The 18,024-nt window shown below is 38.3% G+C and overlaps 1 protein-coding gene across 1 annotated transcript in view; it reads left to right on the top strand.

The window, feature by feature from the left end:
- UBN2 (ubinuclein 2) overlaps positions 1-18,024 on the top strand; it is a 79,326-nt gene that overhangs the window by 42,035 nt on the left and 19,267 nt on the right. Inside the window, exons 8-15 of the mRNA XM_011995502.1 lie at positions 1,660-1,730; positions 4,701-4,830; positions 7,140-7,258; positions 8,086-8,199; positions 8,728-8,871; positions 10,883-10,933; positions 14,118-14,160; positions 17,120-17,170. Of these exons, the coding sequence (XP_011850892.1) occupies positions 1,660-1,730; positions 4,701-4,830; positions 7,140-7,258; positions 8,086-8,199; positions 8,728-8,871; positions 10,883-10,933; positions 14,118-14,160; positions 17,120-17,170 (723 nt within the window). The remainder of the gene's footprint in view (positions 1-1,659; positions 1,731-4,700; positions 4,831-7,139; positions 7,259-8,085; positions 8,200-8,727; positions 8,872-10,882; positions 10,934-14,117; positions 14,161-17,119; positions 17,171-18,024) is intronic.

The following is an 18,024-nucleotide window of genomic DNA, read 5'->3' as shown; positions in this document are numbered from 1 at the left end:
AAAAAAAAAAAAAAAAGGATAGGAATACGTGCTAATACATCAAAAGTAGGTTCCAAAAGTATTGTTGTATGACATTTTTGTTTATATACGTGTGTAACTACTGGATGACTAAATCTAATTTTCTATAGCTAGGTCATATAAAAAGTCTTGTGATTATAAAGTTTAAAATTCTATCAGAAATTCTTCTAGATGTTTTTACTCAAAGGAAATCTATTTTTTATTCACATTAGGCTTTGGTAAGTACTATAGATACATCATGGAGACATTATAACTTAATTTGCAGTTTGATACCTTTTATGACCTGTGATGGTGATTGAATTTAAAAATAGGCAGTACTAATTTATTATTCACATTACTTTTTAAAAAATATTGTTTTTGCCTTCACCAAATCATCAGTTAAATGACCTTTTAAAAAATCCTTTATTTCAACAGTTGTACTATTGATTCCATATTACTTTTTCACTACATGTTTGACTTTTTAACTTCCTCTTAGAGATTACCAACTCTACTGATTTTTTTGTTGTTGTTGACTATATCTAAGATTATTTTTTTCCCCAAAATATAGCACACTGCCTCCAGCCACACATTTCAGCTGGATGATTGACTGTATCCTGGTCAGCAATCCTCATGGAATGTAGCTAACTCTATTAATAATTATGTCAGTGACTCCTTAAGGACAGAGTCATAGAATCTGTCTTCTTGGATTCAAGTTAGATATGGCACCAGATTCTTTTGTCTGCTCATAGAAGTCTGCAGCTTCAGTGTGGGTCGATCACACGATTTGGACCTTTTTTTTTTTTATCCTACACTATTTTTGTTTGTTTGTTTTGAGACGGAGTGCAGTGGTGCGATCTCAGCTCTCTGCACCCTCCACCTCCCTGCAACCTCCACCTCCCGGGTTCAGGTGATTCCTGCCTCAGCCTCCCAAGTAGCTGGGACTACAGGCGCGTGCCATCACACCTGACTAATTTTTTGTATTTTTAGTAGAGATGGGGTTTCATTGTGTTAGCCAGGATGGTCTTTATCTCCTGCTTCAGCCTCCCAAAGTGCTGGGATTACAGATGTGGGCCACTGCACCCGGCCGATATTTAAAAAATCTGTAAAAGTTGTGATCCTAAGAATATGAAAAACAAACAGATCAATTCCCATCAAGGTTAAGAGCCTCTGGAGGGACCATGGGCCTGCTGACACCTTGATTTCAGCCCAGTGATACTGACTTTGTACTTTGGACTGAGGAAGGATAAATTTCTCTTGTTTTAAGCCAAAAAGTTTGTAGTTTGTTACAGTAGCTGAAGGAAACTTACACAGTACCCAGCTGAACTTGAATCTCTCAAATGTCTTTGCCTGTCTGTTCATCACAACTCATTTGGTGTTCTGATAGGAGCTTCTTTTTTTTTTTCATTAGATATTAATCTCAAAGTAATTGTTTATTGCAGCAGTGCACAGTGGTACATACCTGTAATCCCAGCTACTTGGGAAACTGTAAGGTGGGAGGATTGCTTGAGCCCAGGAGTTTGATATCAACCTGGGCAACATAGTGAGGCCCTATCAAAAAACAAAACAAAACAAAAACCAAAAAACCTTTGAACATGTGTCCTAAGAATACAAAATAGAGTAATGGCTTATTTTGAATTATGACCATCTTTCTTGTTTCTCTAGGCTGCCAAACTTTTTGATGAAGAAGGAAGGAAAAAATTCTTTACACAGGATATGAATAATATTCTTCTGGAGTAAGTAATTTTCTTTAAAAAAAAATTAAGAATGATTCATTAAAAAATGTAATAGGCCTTTGAGCTACTGGGTGATTGGCAAGTCTTGGACATGAGTTCTTCCCTTTAAGCCTTACAGCATGTGTGATTCACATTTGTTTCTCAGCAAAATTATGTTTCTGCATGTATTGGTTTTCCTGGACCACTTAGGATAATCAAAGCTTCCAATAGTTACAACTGCCAGAGCAAGTGACCACTGTACAGGTTGGATATTTAGCTAGACTTAAATGTACTTCATGTCACCTTATGTGAAAGTGTCTTTCTGGGAAATGTTAGAGCATTTATATATGGATTTAGCATGATTTTCCATCTACTTTTATTACTTACATTGGGGAATAGTAATTCCATTGATACCTAGTGAGGTTAATTATAATTTGTACAAACTTTTATAGTCAAATGGAAAGTACAGTTTTGTAAAGAAATTGTGGTTGTGAGGTAGGATAGAGATAATGTAGAGGAGATAGCAGTTAGATTGAGAATAAGGTGAAGGTGGATATATAATATAGATTGTATTTAAATTAGCAAATTTTGTATTTAACTTAGCAATAGTTTTGCACTCAGAGTTTGATACTAATGAAGCAGTAGGTTCTAAGGTTGTGGTCAAATAAACCGAACTTGTAAACCTTGTTCTCGACTTAGATTTTAACCATTGTTTCCAGGAATCAGCTATATAATTGGATGCAGAACTGGTCAAAAAGTAATCATGGGGAAAATAGCAAATTTTCACCTCTCTGGTGAAAATAATATTTGCTTATTCTTAGTGATTTAGTAGCATCATATATTATAGAAAGACACAGGAAAGGCCAGGCATGGTGGCTCATGCCTGTAATCCCAACACTTTGGAAAGCCAGGGTGGGAGGATCACTTGAGCTGGGGAATTTGAGAACAACTTGGGGAATATAGTGAAACTCCATTTCTATAAAATATACAGAAAAATTAGCCAGGTGTGGTGGTGCACACCTATCATGTCAGCTACTCGGGAGGCTAAGGTGGGAGGATTCATTAAGCCTGGGAGATTGAACCTGCAGTGAGCTGTGTTCGTGCCACTGCACTCCAACCTGGGTGATAGAGTGAGACCCTGTCTCCAAAAAAAAAAAAAAAAAAAAAGAGAGAGAGGGAAAAGGAAAAAAGGAAAAGGAAAGTAGTATTTATAATACTGTAATTGCCATCTTTTAAATACATAATGGAGATAGTTTCTCATGAGATGTGAAGAAGGGCTGGTTGAATCATTGCTTCTGATAATGCTTGTAATTTATTACAGTCTATTATTTTGGAGTACTTAAAAATAGACTCAGAAAACATATAGTCTGCTGCTAGTATAGTGGCAGAGGAGTTTCTCATTTTTGTTCCTAGTTATTTTAACCAGGAATTTTCAGATGGAGTCTTTCTGCCTGGCAGCCAGACAAATGCTTTCTATCTACACCAGCTCCTTTTCCCTAGTTCCGTTTAAAACTCCAGACTCAGTGAACAGTGCAGCCATGACTTGTCAGAGCTGTTCCAGATTCCATAGTCAGGGATCTGACCAACTCTTCTTTTTCTTTCCACCTGTGAACCCAAAATGTGATCAGGTCCTTCTCTTGTGACTGAGGCTGTTCTTTTTTATTTTACTCTTCTGTAAAAGGGAGCAACTGTTTCTGTCCTGGGAGAGTCAAAACACCATCCTTGGGACATAGCTTCTCAGATAAGCAGAATATCAGCATTCCATATACAGGCTTTCCTATTTATTCCTCTCATGTCTATCTTAAAACGAATCTTTTCATTTTTTGGAGCCCATCTGCTTTTTATTTCACAGAGGGTATGCCTCCAATTTCACAAGTACTAGTGTTCTGAGTTGAAGTTTTTCCCTTTTAGTCACTTTCTTATTCCCTCAGCCTCTTTTTCCACTTTCCTAAACAAACATGTCTTATTTTCTGTATTGAGTTGCCCTCCTAAGAGAATATGGAACATGATTATTTAGAGTAGGAACTCCTGTGAAGCTATCCAGTTGTATTGGTGATGCCTCGCCTTTGCTTCCTTATACTAGGGGAAAAAAAGATCAGTTTGTTGGAATAGGGAACCCTCTTCCCCCTTTTTTGCCTGATTGAATTTTGCCTACTCAGAACACTAGATCAAGAGATACACAACATGCTGACTTGATTTCCTTGCCTACTACCTAGAACAGACATTGCTCATAATTTTTTTTTTTCTTTTTTGAGACAGGGTGTCGCTCTGTTGCCCAGGCTGGAGTAGTGATGTGCTCATGGCGCACTGCTGCCTTGACCTGCGGGCAATTGCCACTGGGCTGAGGGGTAGTATAATATCTCTTTGAGGAAAAGAGCTTTTGGTTAATTACAAATTTATTGTGCTTTACCTGAAAACATAGAGTTTGCCCCTGTGACCCAAAAAATATTTCCAGCTTGTTCATGGTTATAGAAGTTCTACTCTTAGACTAATAGAATACTTTTATAGCATTACTATTTATTGGTATGGGGCTGGGCGCAGTGGCTCACACCTGTAATCCCACACTTTGGGATCAAAGGCCAAGGCGTGTGGATCACCTAAGGCCAGTAGTTCAAGACCAGCCTGGCCAACATGGTAAAACCCCGTCTCTACTAAAAATACAAAAAACTTAGCTGGTCATGGTGGCGGGCGCCTGTAATCCTGGCTACCTGGGAGGCTGAGGCAGGAGAATCGCTTGAACCCAGGAGGCAGAGGTTGCAGTGAGCCGAGACCACGACATTGCATTCCAGCCTGGGCTACAAGAATGAAACTCTGCCTCTAAATAAATAAACAAACTATTGCTATGGGGTTTTTTTCCCCCCCATGAAAAATACTCTTTAGGAAATCATGAAAAGATAAAATGAGAACAAGAACTGGCTTTGCTTTCTTGTCTGTACAATGCCACCTAAAACAAATTCTGTATTGTTCATTGTTGTTAACTTTTTTGGCCAGCATTGAGTTACAGCTACAAGAACTAGGCCCCGTCATTCGCAGTGGTGTCTACTCCCACCTTGAAGCTTTTGTGCCATGCAATAAAGAAACACTAGTAAAACGTCTAAAGAAGTTACATCTCAATGTCCAGGTAAGAGGAAGAACAATAATATCTACATCTTGGGTTTCATAACCTGTAAAGACAACTTGTTTTTATTTGGGGCCTTTGCACATTAATTGATTTAATATAAGTACTCACCTTTTTTTTTTTTTTTTTTTTTTTTTTTTTTTTGCTTTTAATACAGGGTCTTTCCCTGTTTCCCAGACCGGAGTGCTGTGGCGTGAACATGGCTCTCACTGCAGCCTTAACCTCCTGGGCTCAAGCAGTCCTCCCACCTCAGCCTCCCAAGTAGCTGGGACTACAGGCTGGCATCATCACACCTGGCCATTTTTTAATTTTTTTTGTAGGGACAGGGTCTCACTATGTTGCCCAGGCTGGTCTTGAACCCCTGGCAAATCTGAAGTTATTTAATATCCCTTTGGCTGTGGAAGAAAGATATCTTACCCTTGCTTTTCTTTATATGGTTTTATCACATATATTTGTATCCCTAAACATTTTATTTAGTTTTGCATGTTTTTGAGCTTCATATAAAGAAATACTGTCTGCTTTCTTCTGTAGCTTGTAATGTCCAATATTGTGCACCTGAGATTCATCTTATGTCTACATATAGCAGAATTTTTTGTTTTTGGAGACAGTCTCGCTCAGCCCAGGCTGGAGTGCAGTGGCGTGATCTCAGCTCACTGCAGCCACTATCTCCCAGGTTCAAGCGATTCTCCTGTCTCAGCCTCCCAAGTAGCTGGGATTATAGGCACCCGCCATCATGCCCAGCTAGTTTTGTATTTTAGTAGAGATGGGATTTCTCCGTGTTGGCCAGGCTGGGGTCTTGAACTCCTGACCTCAGGTGATCCTCCCAGCTCAGCCTCCCAAAGTGCTAGGATTACAGGCGTGAGCCAACGTGCCCAGCCGGAAATACATTCATTTTTACTGCTGGGTACACAGCGTTCCATTGTGTGAATATATCCCAATTAATTTGTCCATTTGACTATTTATGGATATTTGGGTTGTTTCCGGGAAGAAGTCTAAGCTACATAATTCTTTAAAAGTAATCATCTAGGAACGATGATACTGGATGTTCACTTTTTTTTTTTTTTCTGGCCACTGCGCCTGGCCAGATGTTCACATTTTTAAAAATAAGATTTTATGTCATATGTGTTATCATATTTATTTACTGGTGTTCATGGAATAGGTTAATATGTACATTTTTAAACATAGGATTTTACGTTATATGTGCTGTAATATTTACTGGTGTTCATGGAATAGGTTAATATGCTTATTTGTAATATTCGTGTTTTTAAAATCTTTTCTTTACCAAAAATCACATTTTAAAAACAGTTGTTTTGGCTCGGTAGCTCACACCTGTAATCCCAGCACTTTGGGAGGCTGAGGCAGGCACATCACTTGAGGCCAGGAGTTTGAGAACAGCCTGGCCAACATGGCAAAACCCTGTCCTACTAAAAATAGAAAAATTAGTTGGGTGTGGTGATACACACCTGTAGTCCCAGCTACGCGGGTGGCTAAGGCACGATAATCACTTGAACCCAGAAGGCGGAGGTTGCAGTGAGCCAAGATGGTGCCACTGCACTCCAGCCTGTGTGACAGAGCGAGACTCTGTCTCCAAAAAAAAAATTGTTTCGGTGAAGAAAAGTAAAGTCTTATAATATTTCTGCACCTATAATGGTGATAAAAGTATGTTTTAAGTAGTTACATATATATAGTTGCTTGCAAGATGAAAGTAGTAAATTGATTGATTAAAACTATCAGATGCAAGCCTACTTTCTTTTTTGTCCGGAAAACCCACATGAATAAGAGTTTTCAGGTTCCTTTCACTTTGTCCTTGACCTTGCATTTTTACTTGCAGCCTAAGTCAGAATTACTAACCGTAAGAGAATAGGATACCAACATCCGGTTGGTAGTCACCCAAACCAAACACGTGTGTTTGTGTTCCAGAGCAGTGTCTCTTCTTAGGGCACTGGTTTCCCATCATAATGGAGATTAACCAGTAGTAGTCTATACAAGTAGAAGACAATGATTTTGTTTTATGTTATCTATATGAAAGTGTCCATGGGGCATTTTTAAGAGTGTAATGGAACACCATTAATAACTATGCTGGGCAACAGGGAAAAACTGGGACTCTTCTTGGGTAACTTGGAAATGTCAAATTGTGTATCTAGTGTGTATTACAAAAAGTCAGTGTTGTAGGAGAAATGTCCATATTTAGATATGCTAATATTTCAAATCTATAATTGGTATCTAAAACATAATTTTTATCTTTTGAGGACCTGCTTACAAAATTTTGTAGATATGTCTGATAAAAACTTTTAGTATGTTTTTCTTTTTAGGATGATCGTTTAAGAGAACCTCTGCAAAAACTGAAACTGGCTGTTAGCAATGTCATGCCTGAACAGCTATTTAAATACCAGGAGGACTGCCAGGCTCGTAGTCAAGCTAAGTGTGCCAAGTATGTATCTCTTCTATTTGGACTGGTTTTTGTATTTGAGAAGTGTATGTATGTATGTATGTATGTGTGTATTTTGAGACGGAGTCTCACTCTGTTGCCCAGGCTGGAGTGGAGTGGTACGATTTTAGCTCACTGCAACTTCTGCCTCCCGGGTTCAAGTGATTCTCCTGCCTCAGCCTCACAAGTAGCTGGGATTACAGGCACCTGCCACCACACCCGGCTAATTTTTGTATTTTTAGTAGAGAGAGGGTTTTACCATGTTGGCCAGGCTGGTCTCAAACTCCTTACCTCAGGTGATCCACCCGCCTCAGCCTCCCAAAGTGCTGGGATTACAGGCGTAAGCCACCGTGTCTGGACATGCATTTGAGAAGTGCTTTTAGCTGTTCTGATGTTAAGTGGACCTCATTCTCAAGTAGAAATCCACATATACCACTGACATGATATAATTGGGTATTTTGTAAATGGCACTCAGTTGCTTTGGAGTCAGAGACAAAAGGTGTTTGTTAATGGATTGTACGGAGGTGATCAAGCAAGAGCTGACACTGTTGAGACATTTCACAACCCCACCTTGACTTGCTGTGGTTGAATGCAAGTATTTTCTGAACTAAAAGATGAATGTTGGTGCCTTTACATTGTAATTTGAAGTCCTTGTTTACCAAACTACTTTATAACTCCTTTCAAATTCGAAGTATTTTGTGGAAAGGTAGATTCCCTCTTTACCCTCTCTTTTAACATTCAACTAAGCAATTCAACAAGTGTTTATGGAGCATATTATATAGGCAGTGATGGGTTGAAAGTTTGTTTTGTAAAGTGGTTTTCATTTTTAGATTGCATACAGATGAAGAACGTGAAAAAAATGGATCCGAAGAAGATGATGATGAGAAACCAGGAAAACGTGTCATAGGACCAAGAAAGAAATTCCACTGGGATGATACCATCAGGTAAGATTTAATTAGTTTTCACTTTTAATGTATAATGCAGAAGTAAGATTCCTCATTTAAAAAAAAAAAACAAAAAACTCTGTAATAAATATAAAACTAGATTGGAAGCAACCAAAGATTAGTGTGTAGGAAAAAATTATTCAAGAGAAGATTAACTGGGCTCTACTATCCTCAGAGTATTATTGATTTTATTTTCATATACACTGTAATACTTTTTATAAACTGATCTAATAATGGAGTGAGTCATACTGGTTTCAAAAGGTGAAGTACTTTCAACATATTTCTTCTTGAGCCATCTTTCTCAATAGTATTTCTGTACCCCAAGTAGAGAACCATCCCTTTCAATCTTTGGTGCTTTGATTAAAGATACCAAAGGAAATTGTTTCATATTGGGGGTTTGACTGTGGTGCAATGAATGATATATGTTAGAAATTGTTATTTTCTGAATTTTTCACATAATCTGTATTATTGCTGCCAAATTTATGTTCTTCTAAAAAAAGTTTCAAATTTAATTTTCAATCTGTTTAGAACTTTGTTATGTAACCTTGTTGAGATCAAATTGGGATGCTATGAGTTAGAACCAAATAAAAGCCAGTCTGCTGAAGATTATCTTAAGTCTTTTATGGAGACAGAGGTGAAGCCCCTGTGGCCTAAGGGCTGGATGCAGGCAAGGTAAGAAATGCAACTTACTGGATTTTATTTAATTTTATTATTATTGCTGTTATTAAAGATATACATACACATACACATACATGACATTGATTTTGCTAAGAACCTAATGTATTCAGCATGCTGTATAGTCATCTCAGATGATCCTTGCTTTGAAGACCTTAAGCACTTAAATGACAAAACAGTCATGCATACACAGAGATAGATGTAAAGGTGATATTTTACTTAACTTTTTTTTAACGCCCAAATTTGCTAGTAGAGAAAAAGAGAGAAGACTCCCAAATGGTTATGAAGTTTGGAAGAGGAACTTCATATGGGTAACATGAAAATAAGGAACCAAATACGGGATTAGAGCATAAGCAAAGAGACATAGCCTTAGGTTCTATTGAAAATAGTCATTGTAGAGGCCGGGCGCGGTGGCTTATGCCTGTAATCCCAGCACTTTGGGGGGCCAAGGCAGGCGGATCGCCTGAGGTCAGGAGTTCAAGACCAGCCTGACCAACATGGAGAAACGTCGTCTCTACTAAAAATACAAAATTAGCCGGGGTGGTGGTGCATGCTTGTAATCCTAGCTACTTGGAAGCTGAGACAGGAGAATCGCTTGAACCCAGGAGGTGGAGGTTGCAGTGAGCTGAGATCGCACCATTGCACTCCAACCTGGGCAACAAGAGTGAAACTCCATCTCAAAAAAAAAAAAGAAAAAAGAAAATAGTCATTATAGGCCAGGTTCCCAGTGGCTCACACCTGTAATCTCAGCAGTTTGGAAGGCCAAGGTGAGAGGATTACTTTGAGCCCCAGGAGTTTGAGAACAGTTTCAAAAAATAAGTAAATAAATAAAATATTCAGTGTAGAGAAGTATCTCAAGAAACTAAGAGTCACTCTGTTTAAAATCTCAAGGGTTGGCCGGGCGTGGTGGCTCTAGCCTATAATCCCAGCACTTTGGGAGGCCGAGACGGGCGGATCACAAGGTCAGGAGATTGAGAGCATCCTGGCTAACACGGTGAAACCCCGTCTCTACTAAAATATACAAAAAATTAGCTGGGCGAGGTGGTGGGTGCCTGTAGTCCCAGCTACTTGGGAGGCTGAGGCAGGAGAATGGCATAAACCCGGGAGGCAGAGCTTGCAGTGAGTTGAGATCTGGCCACTGCACTCCAGCCTGGGGGACAGAGCGAGACTCCGTCTCAAAAAAAAAAAAAAATCTCAAGGATTAAGTAAAGAATGTCTCCCGTTGCGGTGGCTCACACCTGTAATTGCAGCACTTTGGGAGGCCGAGGCAGGTGGATCACTTGAGGTCAGGAGTTCGAGACCAGCCTGGCCAACATGGTGAAACCCTGTATCTACTAAAAATACAAAAATTAGCTAGGCGTGGTGGTGGGCACCTGTAGTCCCAGCTACTCAGGAGGCTGAAGCAGGAGAATCACTTGAACCTGGGAGGCAGATGTTACAGTGAGCCGAGATTGCACCATTGCACTCCACCTGGGCAACAAGAGCAAAACTCTGTCTCAAAAAAGAGAGTTAAGTAAAGAATGTAAAAATTAAATTTGGCTAGTTCTACCCATGATCTTAAATTACTCCATCTTACATCAACAGAAAAGATCTGTTGACCAGGTGTGGTAGCTCACCCCTGTATTCTCAGCACTTTAGGAGGCACAGGGCCACGGTGTGAGGATTGCTTGAGGCCAGGAGTTCAATACCAGCCCGGGCAACATAGTGAGATCTCTGACTCTGCAAAAAGTTTTAAAAATTAGCTGGGCGTGGTGGCACACACCTGTAATTCCAGCTTCTTTGAAGGCTGAGTTAGGAGGACCATTTGAGCCCAGAAGGCCTAGGTTACAGTGAGCTATGAATGAAACTCTCCATAAAACAGATTATTGAGTATACTGTACCATTATAACTTTTACTTGGTAAATAAGCAAGTAATAGTCTGTTGAAAATTAAATTACTTTAAAAATAAAACAATTATGTTATTATCTGCTATAAAAAAATAATAATTGTGTTCTTTAAATTTTTCCAGAATGCTTTTTAAGGAAAGCCGGAGTGTTCATAATCATCTTACTTCTGCTCCGTGAGTAAATGCAGACTCCAGATTGCTTCATTTATTCACATTATGTGCTTTAGTGATCAAAAGTATCATTTATTAAATGCTAGTTGGAATAGGACTTAAAAAGATCATTTTGACCATTGACTATTTAGATTTCAGAACACATTTATCTATTGAAATAATTGTCAGGCTACTCTCTAAACACCTACTAAATGCATAGTGTGACACATAATGGCCTGGGATTCTGGTAGTAGGGAAGTGTGAAGGCTCAGGGGTTTTCCTTTGTTCCTGGGCCTTCTACCTGCCAGTCTTTTTCTCCACCTCTTAACGTCCATCTGCATTTGTAATCCACAGTCCTCTGCTGTCTTGAGTTTACCAGGACAGATCCATATGCACACCCACCCTTGCTGTGCTGCAGAGTGTTTTCCATAAAATTCACCGACTCTTGAGGTCTTTCCTTCTGTTCAAAACGGGGTATTTCCTTAGTGATGTGATTACTAGAGAAAGATCTTTTATCTTACCCACATAAAACAAAAAGGCAAGTTTTTTCTGTGGTCACCTTTTTGGTTGACTATTGGTCAATTCCAGAACAGTTTTATTTTTCCCTACAACTTGGGGCACCTTCTCTGTAGCCTGCAAGGGTGGCATTAAGGGTTAAAACCTGGCAGAGTGGCTCACGCCTGTAATCCCAGCACTTTGGGAGGCCGAGGTGGGTGGATTGCTTGCCTAGGAGTTAGAGACTGGCTTGGGCAACATGGCAAAACTCCTTCTCTACAAAAAATACAAAACTTAGCCAGGCATGGTGGTGTGTGCCTGTAGTCCCAGCTACCCAGGAGGCTGAGGTGGGAGGATGGCTTACGCCAGCCAGGGAGGTGGAGGTTGTAATAGTGGAGATCATGCCACTGCCCTCCAGCCTGGGGGACAAAGCAGACCTTGTTTCTAGGGAAAAAAAAGGGGGGGTTATTAAAATACAAAATTAGCAAGTTACTGAGAATTTACTGAACACTCTAATTCAATATTCTGCTGAGAGGTCTGTTTAACATCTTTTGGGCAACATTATAAAATTCCTACTCTCCTTGTATGCAATTATATAGGAATTTTTTAGTTTTTAGGAAGGACATTTCATTATTACAGTTGACCCTTGGAACAACACAGGAGTTAGGGATTTCACCCCCTCACCCCACACAGACAAAAATCCACGTGTAACTTTCAGCTCTCCCAGAACTTCACTGCTGATAGCCTACTGTTGACCCGAAGCCTTACTGATAACATAAATAGTTCATGAACACATTTTGTATATTTTATGTACCATATACTGTATTCTTAACAATAAAGTAAGCTAGAGAAAAGAAAATGTTAATAAGAAAATCATAAGGAAGAGAAATTATATTTACTGTTCATTAAGTGGAAGCGAATCATCATAAAGGTCTTCATCCTCAGGAGTCAACTGTGTATCATCAGGGATGTATTGAGTTGGTTGTGGTTTTTGGTTCTTAGTGTTTTTTTAGTATAAGTTCTAAGTAGTTTGGTCTCATATATTATAGGCTTACTTGTTGCAAGTGTTTTTGTTGTCTTTGAAATAAATTTTATATACATATGTATATGTTTGTGTCAGTAGTATTTTTGGCTTTAATTTCCCTGTACAGTAGTCCCCCTTATCCTCAGACAATATACTCCAAGATGCCTGCAGTGGATGCCAAAACTGCAGACAGTACTGAACCCTACATAGACTATTTTTTCCTATACAGACATTCCTATGATAGATTTGAGTTTACAAATTGGGCGCAGTAAGAGATTGACAACAACAATAATAAAAGAGAACAGTTTAACAATATACTATAATAAAAGTTATGTGAATGTGGTTTCTCTCTATTTCTGGAATTTTCCATTTAATATTTTCAGACCTCAGTTGACCACAGGCAACTGAAACCGCAGAAATTGAAAACTGTGGATGAGGGGGGGCTACTGTAGTTCCAAAGCCATATATGCATTACAATTCAGGTACAAATAATGCATTCCTTTAATTCTAAAGGTGTTTACAAAAGATGTCTCCCTCTCTGTCTTTTTTTTTTTTTTTTTTTTTTTTTTTGAGATGGAGTCTTGCTCTATGACCCAAGCTGGAGTGCAGTGGAACAATCTCGACTCACTGCAACCTCCATCTCCCAGGTTCAAGCAATTCTTCTGCCTCAGCCTCCCGAGTAGCTGGGACTACGGGCGTGAGCCACCACACCTGGCTAATTTTTGTATTTTTAGTAGAGACGGGATTTCACCATGTTGGCCAGGCTGGTCTCAAACTCCTGGCCTCACATGATCTGCCTGCCTCAGCCCAAAGTGCTAGGATTACAGGCTTGAGCCACTGCACCCAGCCTCCTTCTCCCTTTTTTTAAATATCTTCATTATGATCATTAACTTTGTGTTTTGTTTAACTTTGTGTTTTGTTTTGTACTGTAAAGTAGGAATCTATGGGATAAGTGGGCCTAGAGGTCGTTTCCCTAAATGGCCTTCATCAAAAAAAACTTAGAAAATTACTGTTGCCTAAATGAAGTTGTAAGTTGACAGTTTTAATCAAGATTCTTGTTAATCTAGTTAGTGACATTTTAGCCAAGTGAAGTAGACAAGGTGAAGTATTTTAGCTTGTCAACACTTATTCAACAAACATTTGAATACTTTGACTTACTATGGAACTCGTTAGTTTTTTTTAATCTTTGAACTTTTTCATAGTTTTCCAAAACTTCCAAGATTCCATAGTAATTTTTCTTGCCCTTTTTCTCCCTGTCATTTTGACATTTTTTATTTGAATTTTTACATTACAAAAATTTTTCTTTAAAAGCTCAGGGGTTTTTTTGTTTTGGTTAAGTTAAATCTCATTCACACTTTCTTTGCATGGTTTAATTTGAGCCTGAAGTTCCTTGAAGCTCTTTTAGGAGGGGGGTTGTTTTACATTTATGTATTTACATTTAATTTTTAGAAAATTGTATTATCTACATTTCATGTTTTACTGGTTGTTTGGCCTTTCAGTTAATCTGAATTGGGGAAAATGTTGCTACACACTTAGTATAAACTGAGCACTTAAATATGGTTCCTTCAAAGAGCTTTCCAAATAGCAGAAGGAATTATTTACCACATAATTACAAAGCTATTTATTATAATTTTCTAATGAGCAATATAACTGCTACTGAAATAGCCTTTTAAAATCATTTTATCTTAGGGCAAAGAAAAAGGTGATTCCTGCACCTAAACCCAAAGTAAAGGTAAGTATTAAAACAAAATCTTTAATTAGTTATAGTTGGTGAATGTGAAATACATTCATAAGATGAAAAAGATTTATGGTATTTAGCAGAGGTCAGTAGGCACTATAAGATAGGTGTTTTCAACTTCATAATAATCTTAGAACGTTTGTATTTGGGAGAATAGATTCCTGTGTAGCAGTGGGAAATATGCATATGCCAATTATAAAGCTGAACTTTATTAATACTTGGAAATGCTAGGTAAACTATAACAAATATTCTTTCATAGCACAGCTGAGATTGAAAATATGTAAGAAAAATTCCTAAGACCAAAAACAAAAAAGGAGCTGACAGTGTTAATCTGTCGCTTAAACTTTGGTTGCCCTTGGAGGCATTTGGCACTTTCTACCCATCACTTTATGGTTTCTTTTTATGTTTCTTCTCAGAGCATAGCAGTTAGGGTTTTCTTGGGCTTGTACAGGTTAAAACTTGGGATGAAATCTGTGTAAAGCTGGACCTTCAAACTATAACGTATTTAGTAAAAGAAAGGACTAGAAAAAAATCCAGCCACCAGCAGAAGACATTAAGAAAAGTGGCTCTTGGCCGGGCGCAGTGGCTCACGCCTGTAATCCCAGCAATTTGGGAGGCCGAGGCGGGTGGATCACGAGGTCAAGAGATCGAGACCATCCTAGCTAACATGGTGAAACCCTGTCTCTACTAAAAATACAAAAACCTAGCCGGGCGTGGTGGTGGGCGCCTGTAGTCCCAGCTCCTTGGGAGGCTGAGGCAGGAGAATGGCGTGAACCCGGGAGGCGGAGCTTGCAGTGAGCTGAGATCGCGCCACTGCACTCCAGCCTGGGAGACAGAGCCAGACTCCGCCTCAAAAATAAAAAAAAGAAAAGTGGCTGTCTTGGACTGGGTTCTGGTTTGGAGGAAGAATGTCCTTGCTGAAAATTTTTCTTGGCTTAGGAGTTTAAGTTACACTACCTCTACAATCTGAGAAAACCCCAAGCGGAAAAAGTAACTTAGTTATTGAATTAGTAGTAACCCAGGGCCTCTGGCAAAAGTAAATTCTATGTAGCATAATGTGCCCTCTTCAGAGGCCTCAAAGGCCTTCCTCCTATAAACCACGTCAGACCTGAACTTACAGTCTGAAATACAGAATACATGAGAGGATAAGTTACTATGAGTGAGAGTCAGTAGGAACAATAAACAACAGTTAGATCCCTAAGACAGACAAGTAGTGCATTTATGGAATTTAGTACATAAAATAATTTTACTTAAAATTTTTTAATATTTAGAGAAATAGAAAAGGGAATAAAAGATATCCTATCAAAATAGACAAAGTAGATTTGAAAGAGAATCAAAATACAACCTCTGGAAGTAAAAACTATAGTCATTTGAAATTAAAATTTTAATGAAAGCCCATACCTTTTAGGTTTTACACTTTGCTCTGTAGCCTTTGTCTCTTTGGTTTTTTGTTGTTGTTGTTGTTTTTAACAGATGAGTTTCTTTGCTTGTAAGATTGTGTCCAGATGGTCAATATTTATTATTCTGTGGCCTTCCTGACTTTTTTGGTGTTAGAGCCTCTTTAAATGCAGGGTAAATAGTCTTTTTCTTTTTTCTTTCTTTCTTTTTTTTTTTTTTTTGAGACAGTCTTGCCATGTCAGCCAGGCTGGAGTGCAGTGGTGCAGTGCGATCTCGGCTTACTGCAACCTCCACCTCCCAGGTTCAAGCAATTCTCCTGCCTCAGCCTCCTGAGTAGCTGGGATTACAGGCGCGTACCACCATGCCTGGCTAATTTTTGTATTTTTAGTAGAGACAGGGTTTCACCATGTTGGTCATGCTGGTCTCGAACTCCTGACCACGTGATCCACCTGCCTTGGCTTCCCAAAGTGCTGGGATTTCAGGTGTGAGCCACCGTGCCCAGCCAATAGTCCTCTTTTTCTTAATATCCTACTACTTTGTCTTCTGATCCAAATAATATTGAGCCAATCTTTCATTAAATCTCTTGAGTTTGGACTTTGTTTTGACACTTCACTTTATTTTTATTAGAATACTAAAGTTTTAATAGCCTCCATAAAGGATTGGTTACATTTTGATACATCTGTTCAAACATATGATTAATAGAATAATTGGATAGGAAATTTATTAAATTCTAACACTGGATGTGTTAGAATGATATGGGGGAGTCATCAGTTTTTTTGTTTGTTTCCTTCTCTATGGTTAAATTACTTTTTCCTTTTCCCAAAATGGAAAAGCTATATTGTTGATGTGGTTTTTTTCCTACTGTAACTCCCCATACTGTTTCTAGTTACAAAGGTTAAGATAAGGAAATGCCTATAATAGAAAATGCAAATAACACAGAAAAGTAAGGAGAAAAGTAAAAGTATCTATAAATTTCTCCTCAGTGAGAGAATAAAAGCTCTTGGCTTTCTAGGACACATCTTCCTTCCCTTCTTCTGAAACTCTGTTCTTCCCTCCCTCCCTTCCATTCATCACATGCATCTATCCAATTAGCTATCCATTTATTTAGTCTTTTATATAAATGGGACAACCTGCTTTTTTGACTCAGTTATATATCCTGAACAATTCTCTGCCAGTATAAATCTACACAGTATTCTATTAGAGTGCATTTGATGTTTTTATAAATAAAAATTAATAATCAAAAAGTCACTTTAAAACAGCAGTTTTATACTAGTAATACTTCCAACATTTGGATACATTTCCCACCCTTTATTTTGTACTTTTTATAATGGTATTTTCACTAATTACGTAAGTGGATGGCATATCAAAACAAACGTGTCTCATTTGTATTACCTATTCTTCTTAGCAGACATTTGTGACCTTAATGTAGTACACTTGTACTTCCAATAGGCAGTGAGGTTTTTAATCAGGGGTTTTAGAATAAAAGCTTAGAAAAAATGCTAAGGAAGTTAGAGTGTAACAGTATTCTTAACAGCTTGCTTATGTAATACCTTAGGAGGTGATGGTAAAGACCCTTCCTCTCCATTCTTTCCCCACTATGCTTAAGGTAAGTGCTATGGTTGTATAAATCAGTATATAATATAACACTCTAGGTTTGTTTGGGTTTGTTTAAGAAACTAATTGAGGAGACTTTGATATGACTTTTATGTAATAGGTTTTTGCTTCTCAATCTTAATAAAATGAGTCAAATACTTTATTTGTCTTTAAAAATAAATAGATGCTTTTTAATTATTTTGCTCTTTGAATATTGTAAACTGTGCTCTAGTTATTTTCCTTAAATATTAAGAAGGCTGATTCTTTGAGAAACAGACTCTAACAACTGTTAGGTATTCAGAGTTGTAATTCTTAATACCCTTGTTTTCTTAGCATAGAGCCCTGCTCACAGCGGACACTTAATGGATATATATTGAATAAATGACAAATGAATAATTTATAAATAAATTACAGATTCACCATAACAAATAGCATAATTTATATATGCTTGGATTGAATCATCTGCCACTTTGACGTACCAGTTTTTCTATGTACTGGCTGTAGGGTAGCTGCAGGACAGGGCATACAAAGAGGCAGAAATGCATGGAAGCAGAAAGTGAAGGTCAGCCTCCTAGCAAACCATCCCAGACGAGAAGGGGAGAGTCTTAATATAAAGGCAGAATTTCTCCTGAGTGCAGGGGAATAAAAAGAGAATAATCTGAACAGATGGATTTGGAGCAGGATGTGAAGATCTGATGCAGGTGAGGGAGGCTCATCAGTAATGTTACTAGTATATGAATATTCCTTCCACTTGGTGTTAAGCTTACCAAGGTATGACAGCTATGTGCAATATATCAGATACTTTGTCTTGTGAGGACAGCTCAGTCAGGAGCTCTGTCATCTCAAAAATTATTTTTGTTTTGATAG

This window comes from Mandrillus leucophaeus, unplaced genomic scaffold, assembly GCF_000951045.1.
Source record: "Mandrillus leucophaeus isolate KB7577 unplaced genomic scaffold, Mleu.le_1.0 Scaffold49, whole genome shotgun sequence".
In the NCBI taxonomy this organism is placed as follows: domain Eukaryota; kingdom Metazoa; phylum Chordata; class Mammalia; order Primates; family Cercopithecidae; genus Mandrillus; species Mandrillus leucophaeus.
Note: the sequence above shows the minus strand (reverse complement) of the source record. Positions and strands in the feature narration are given on the sequence as shown.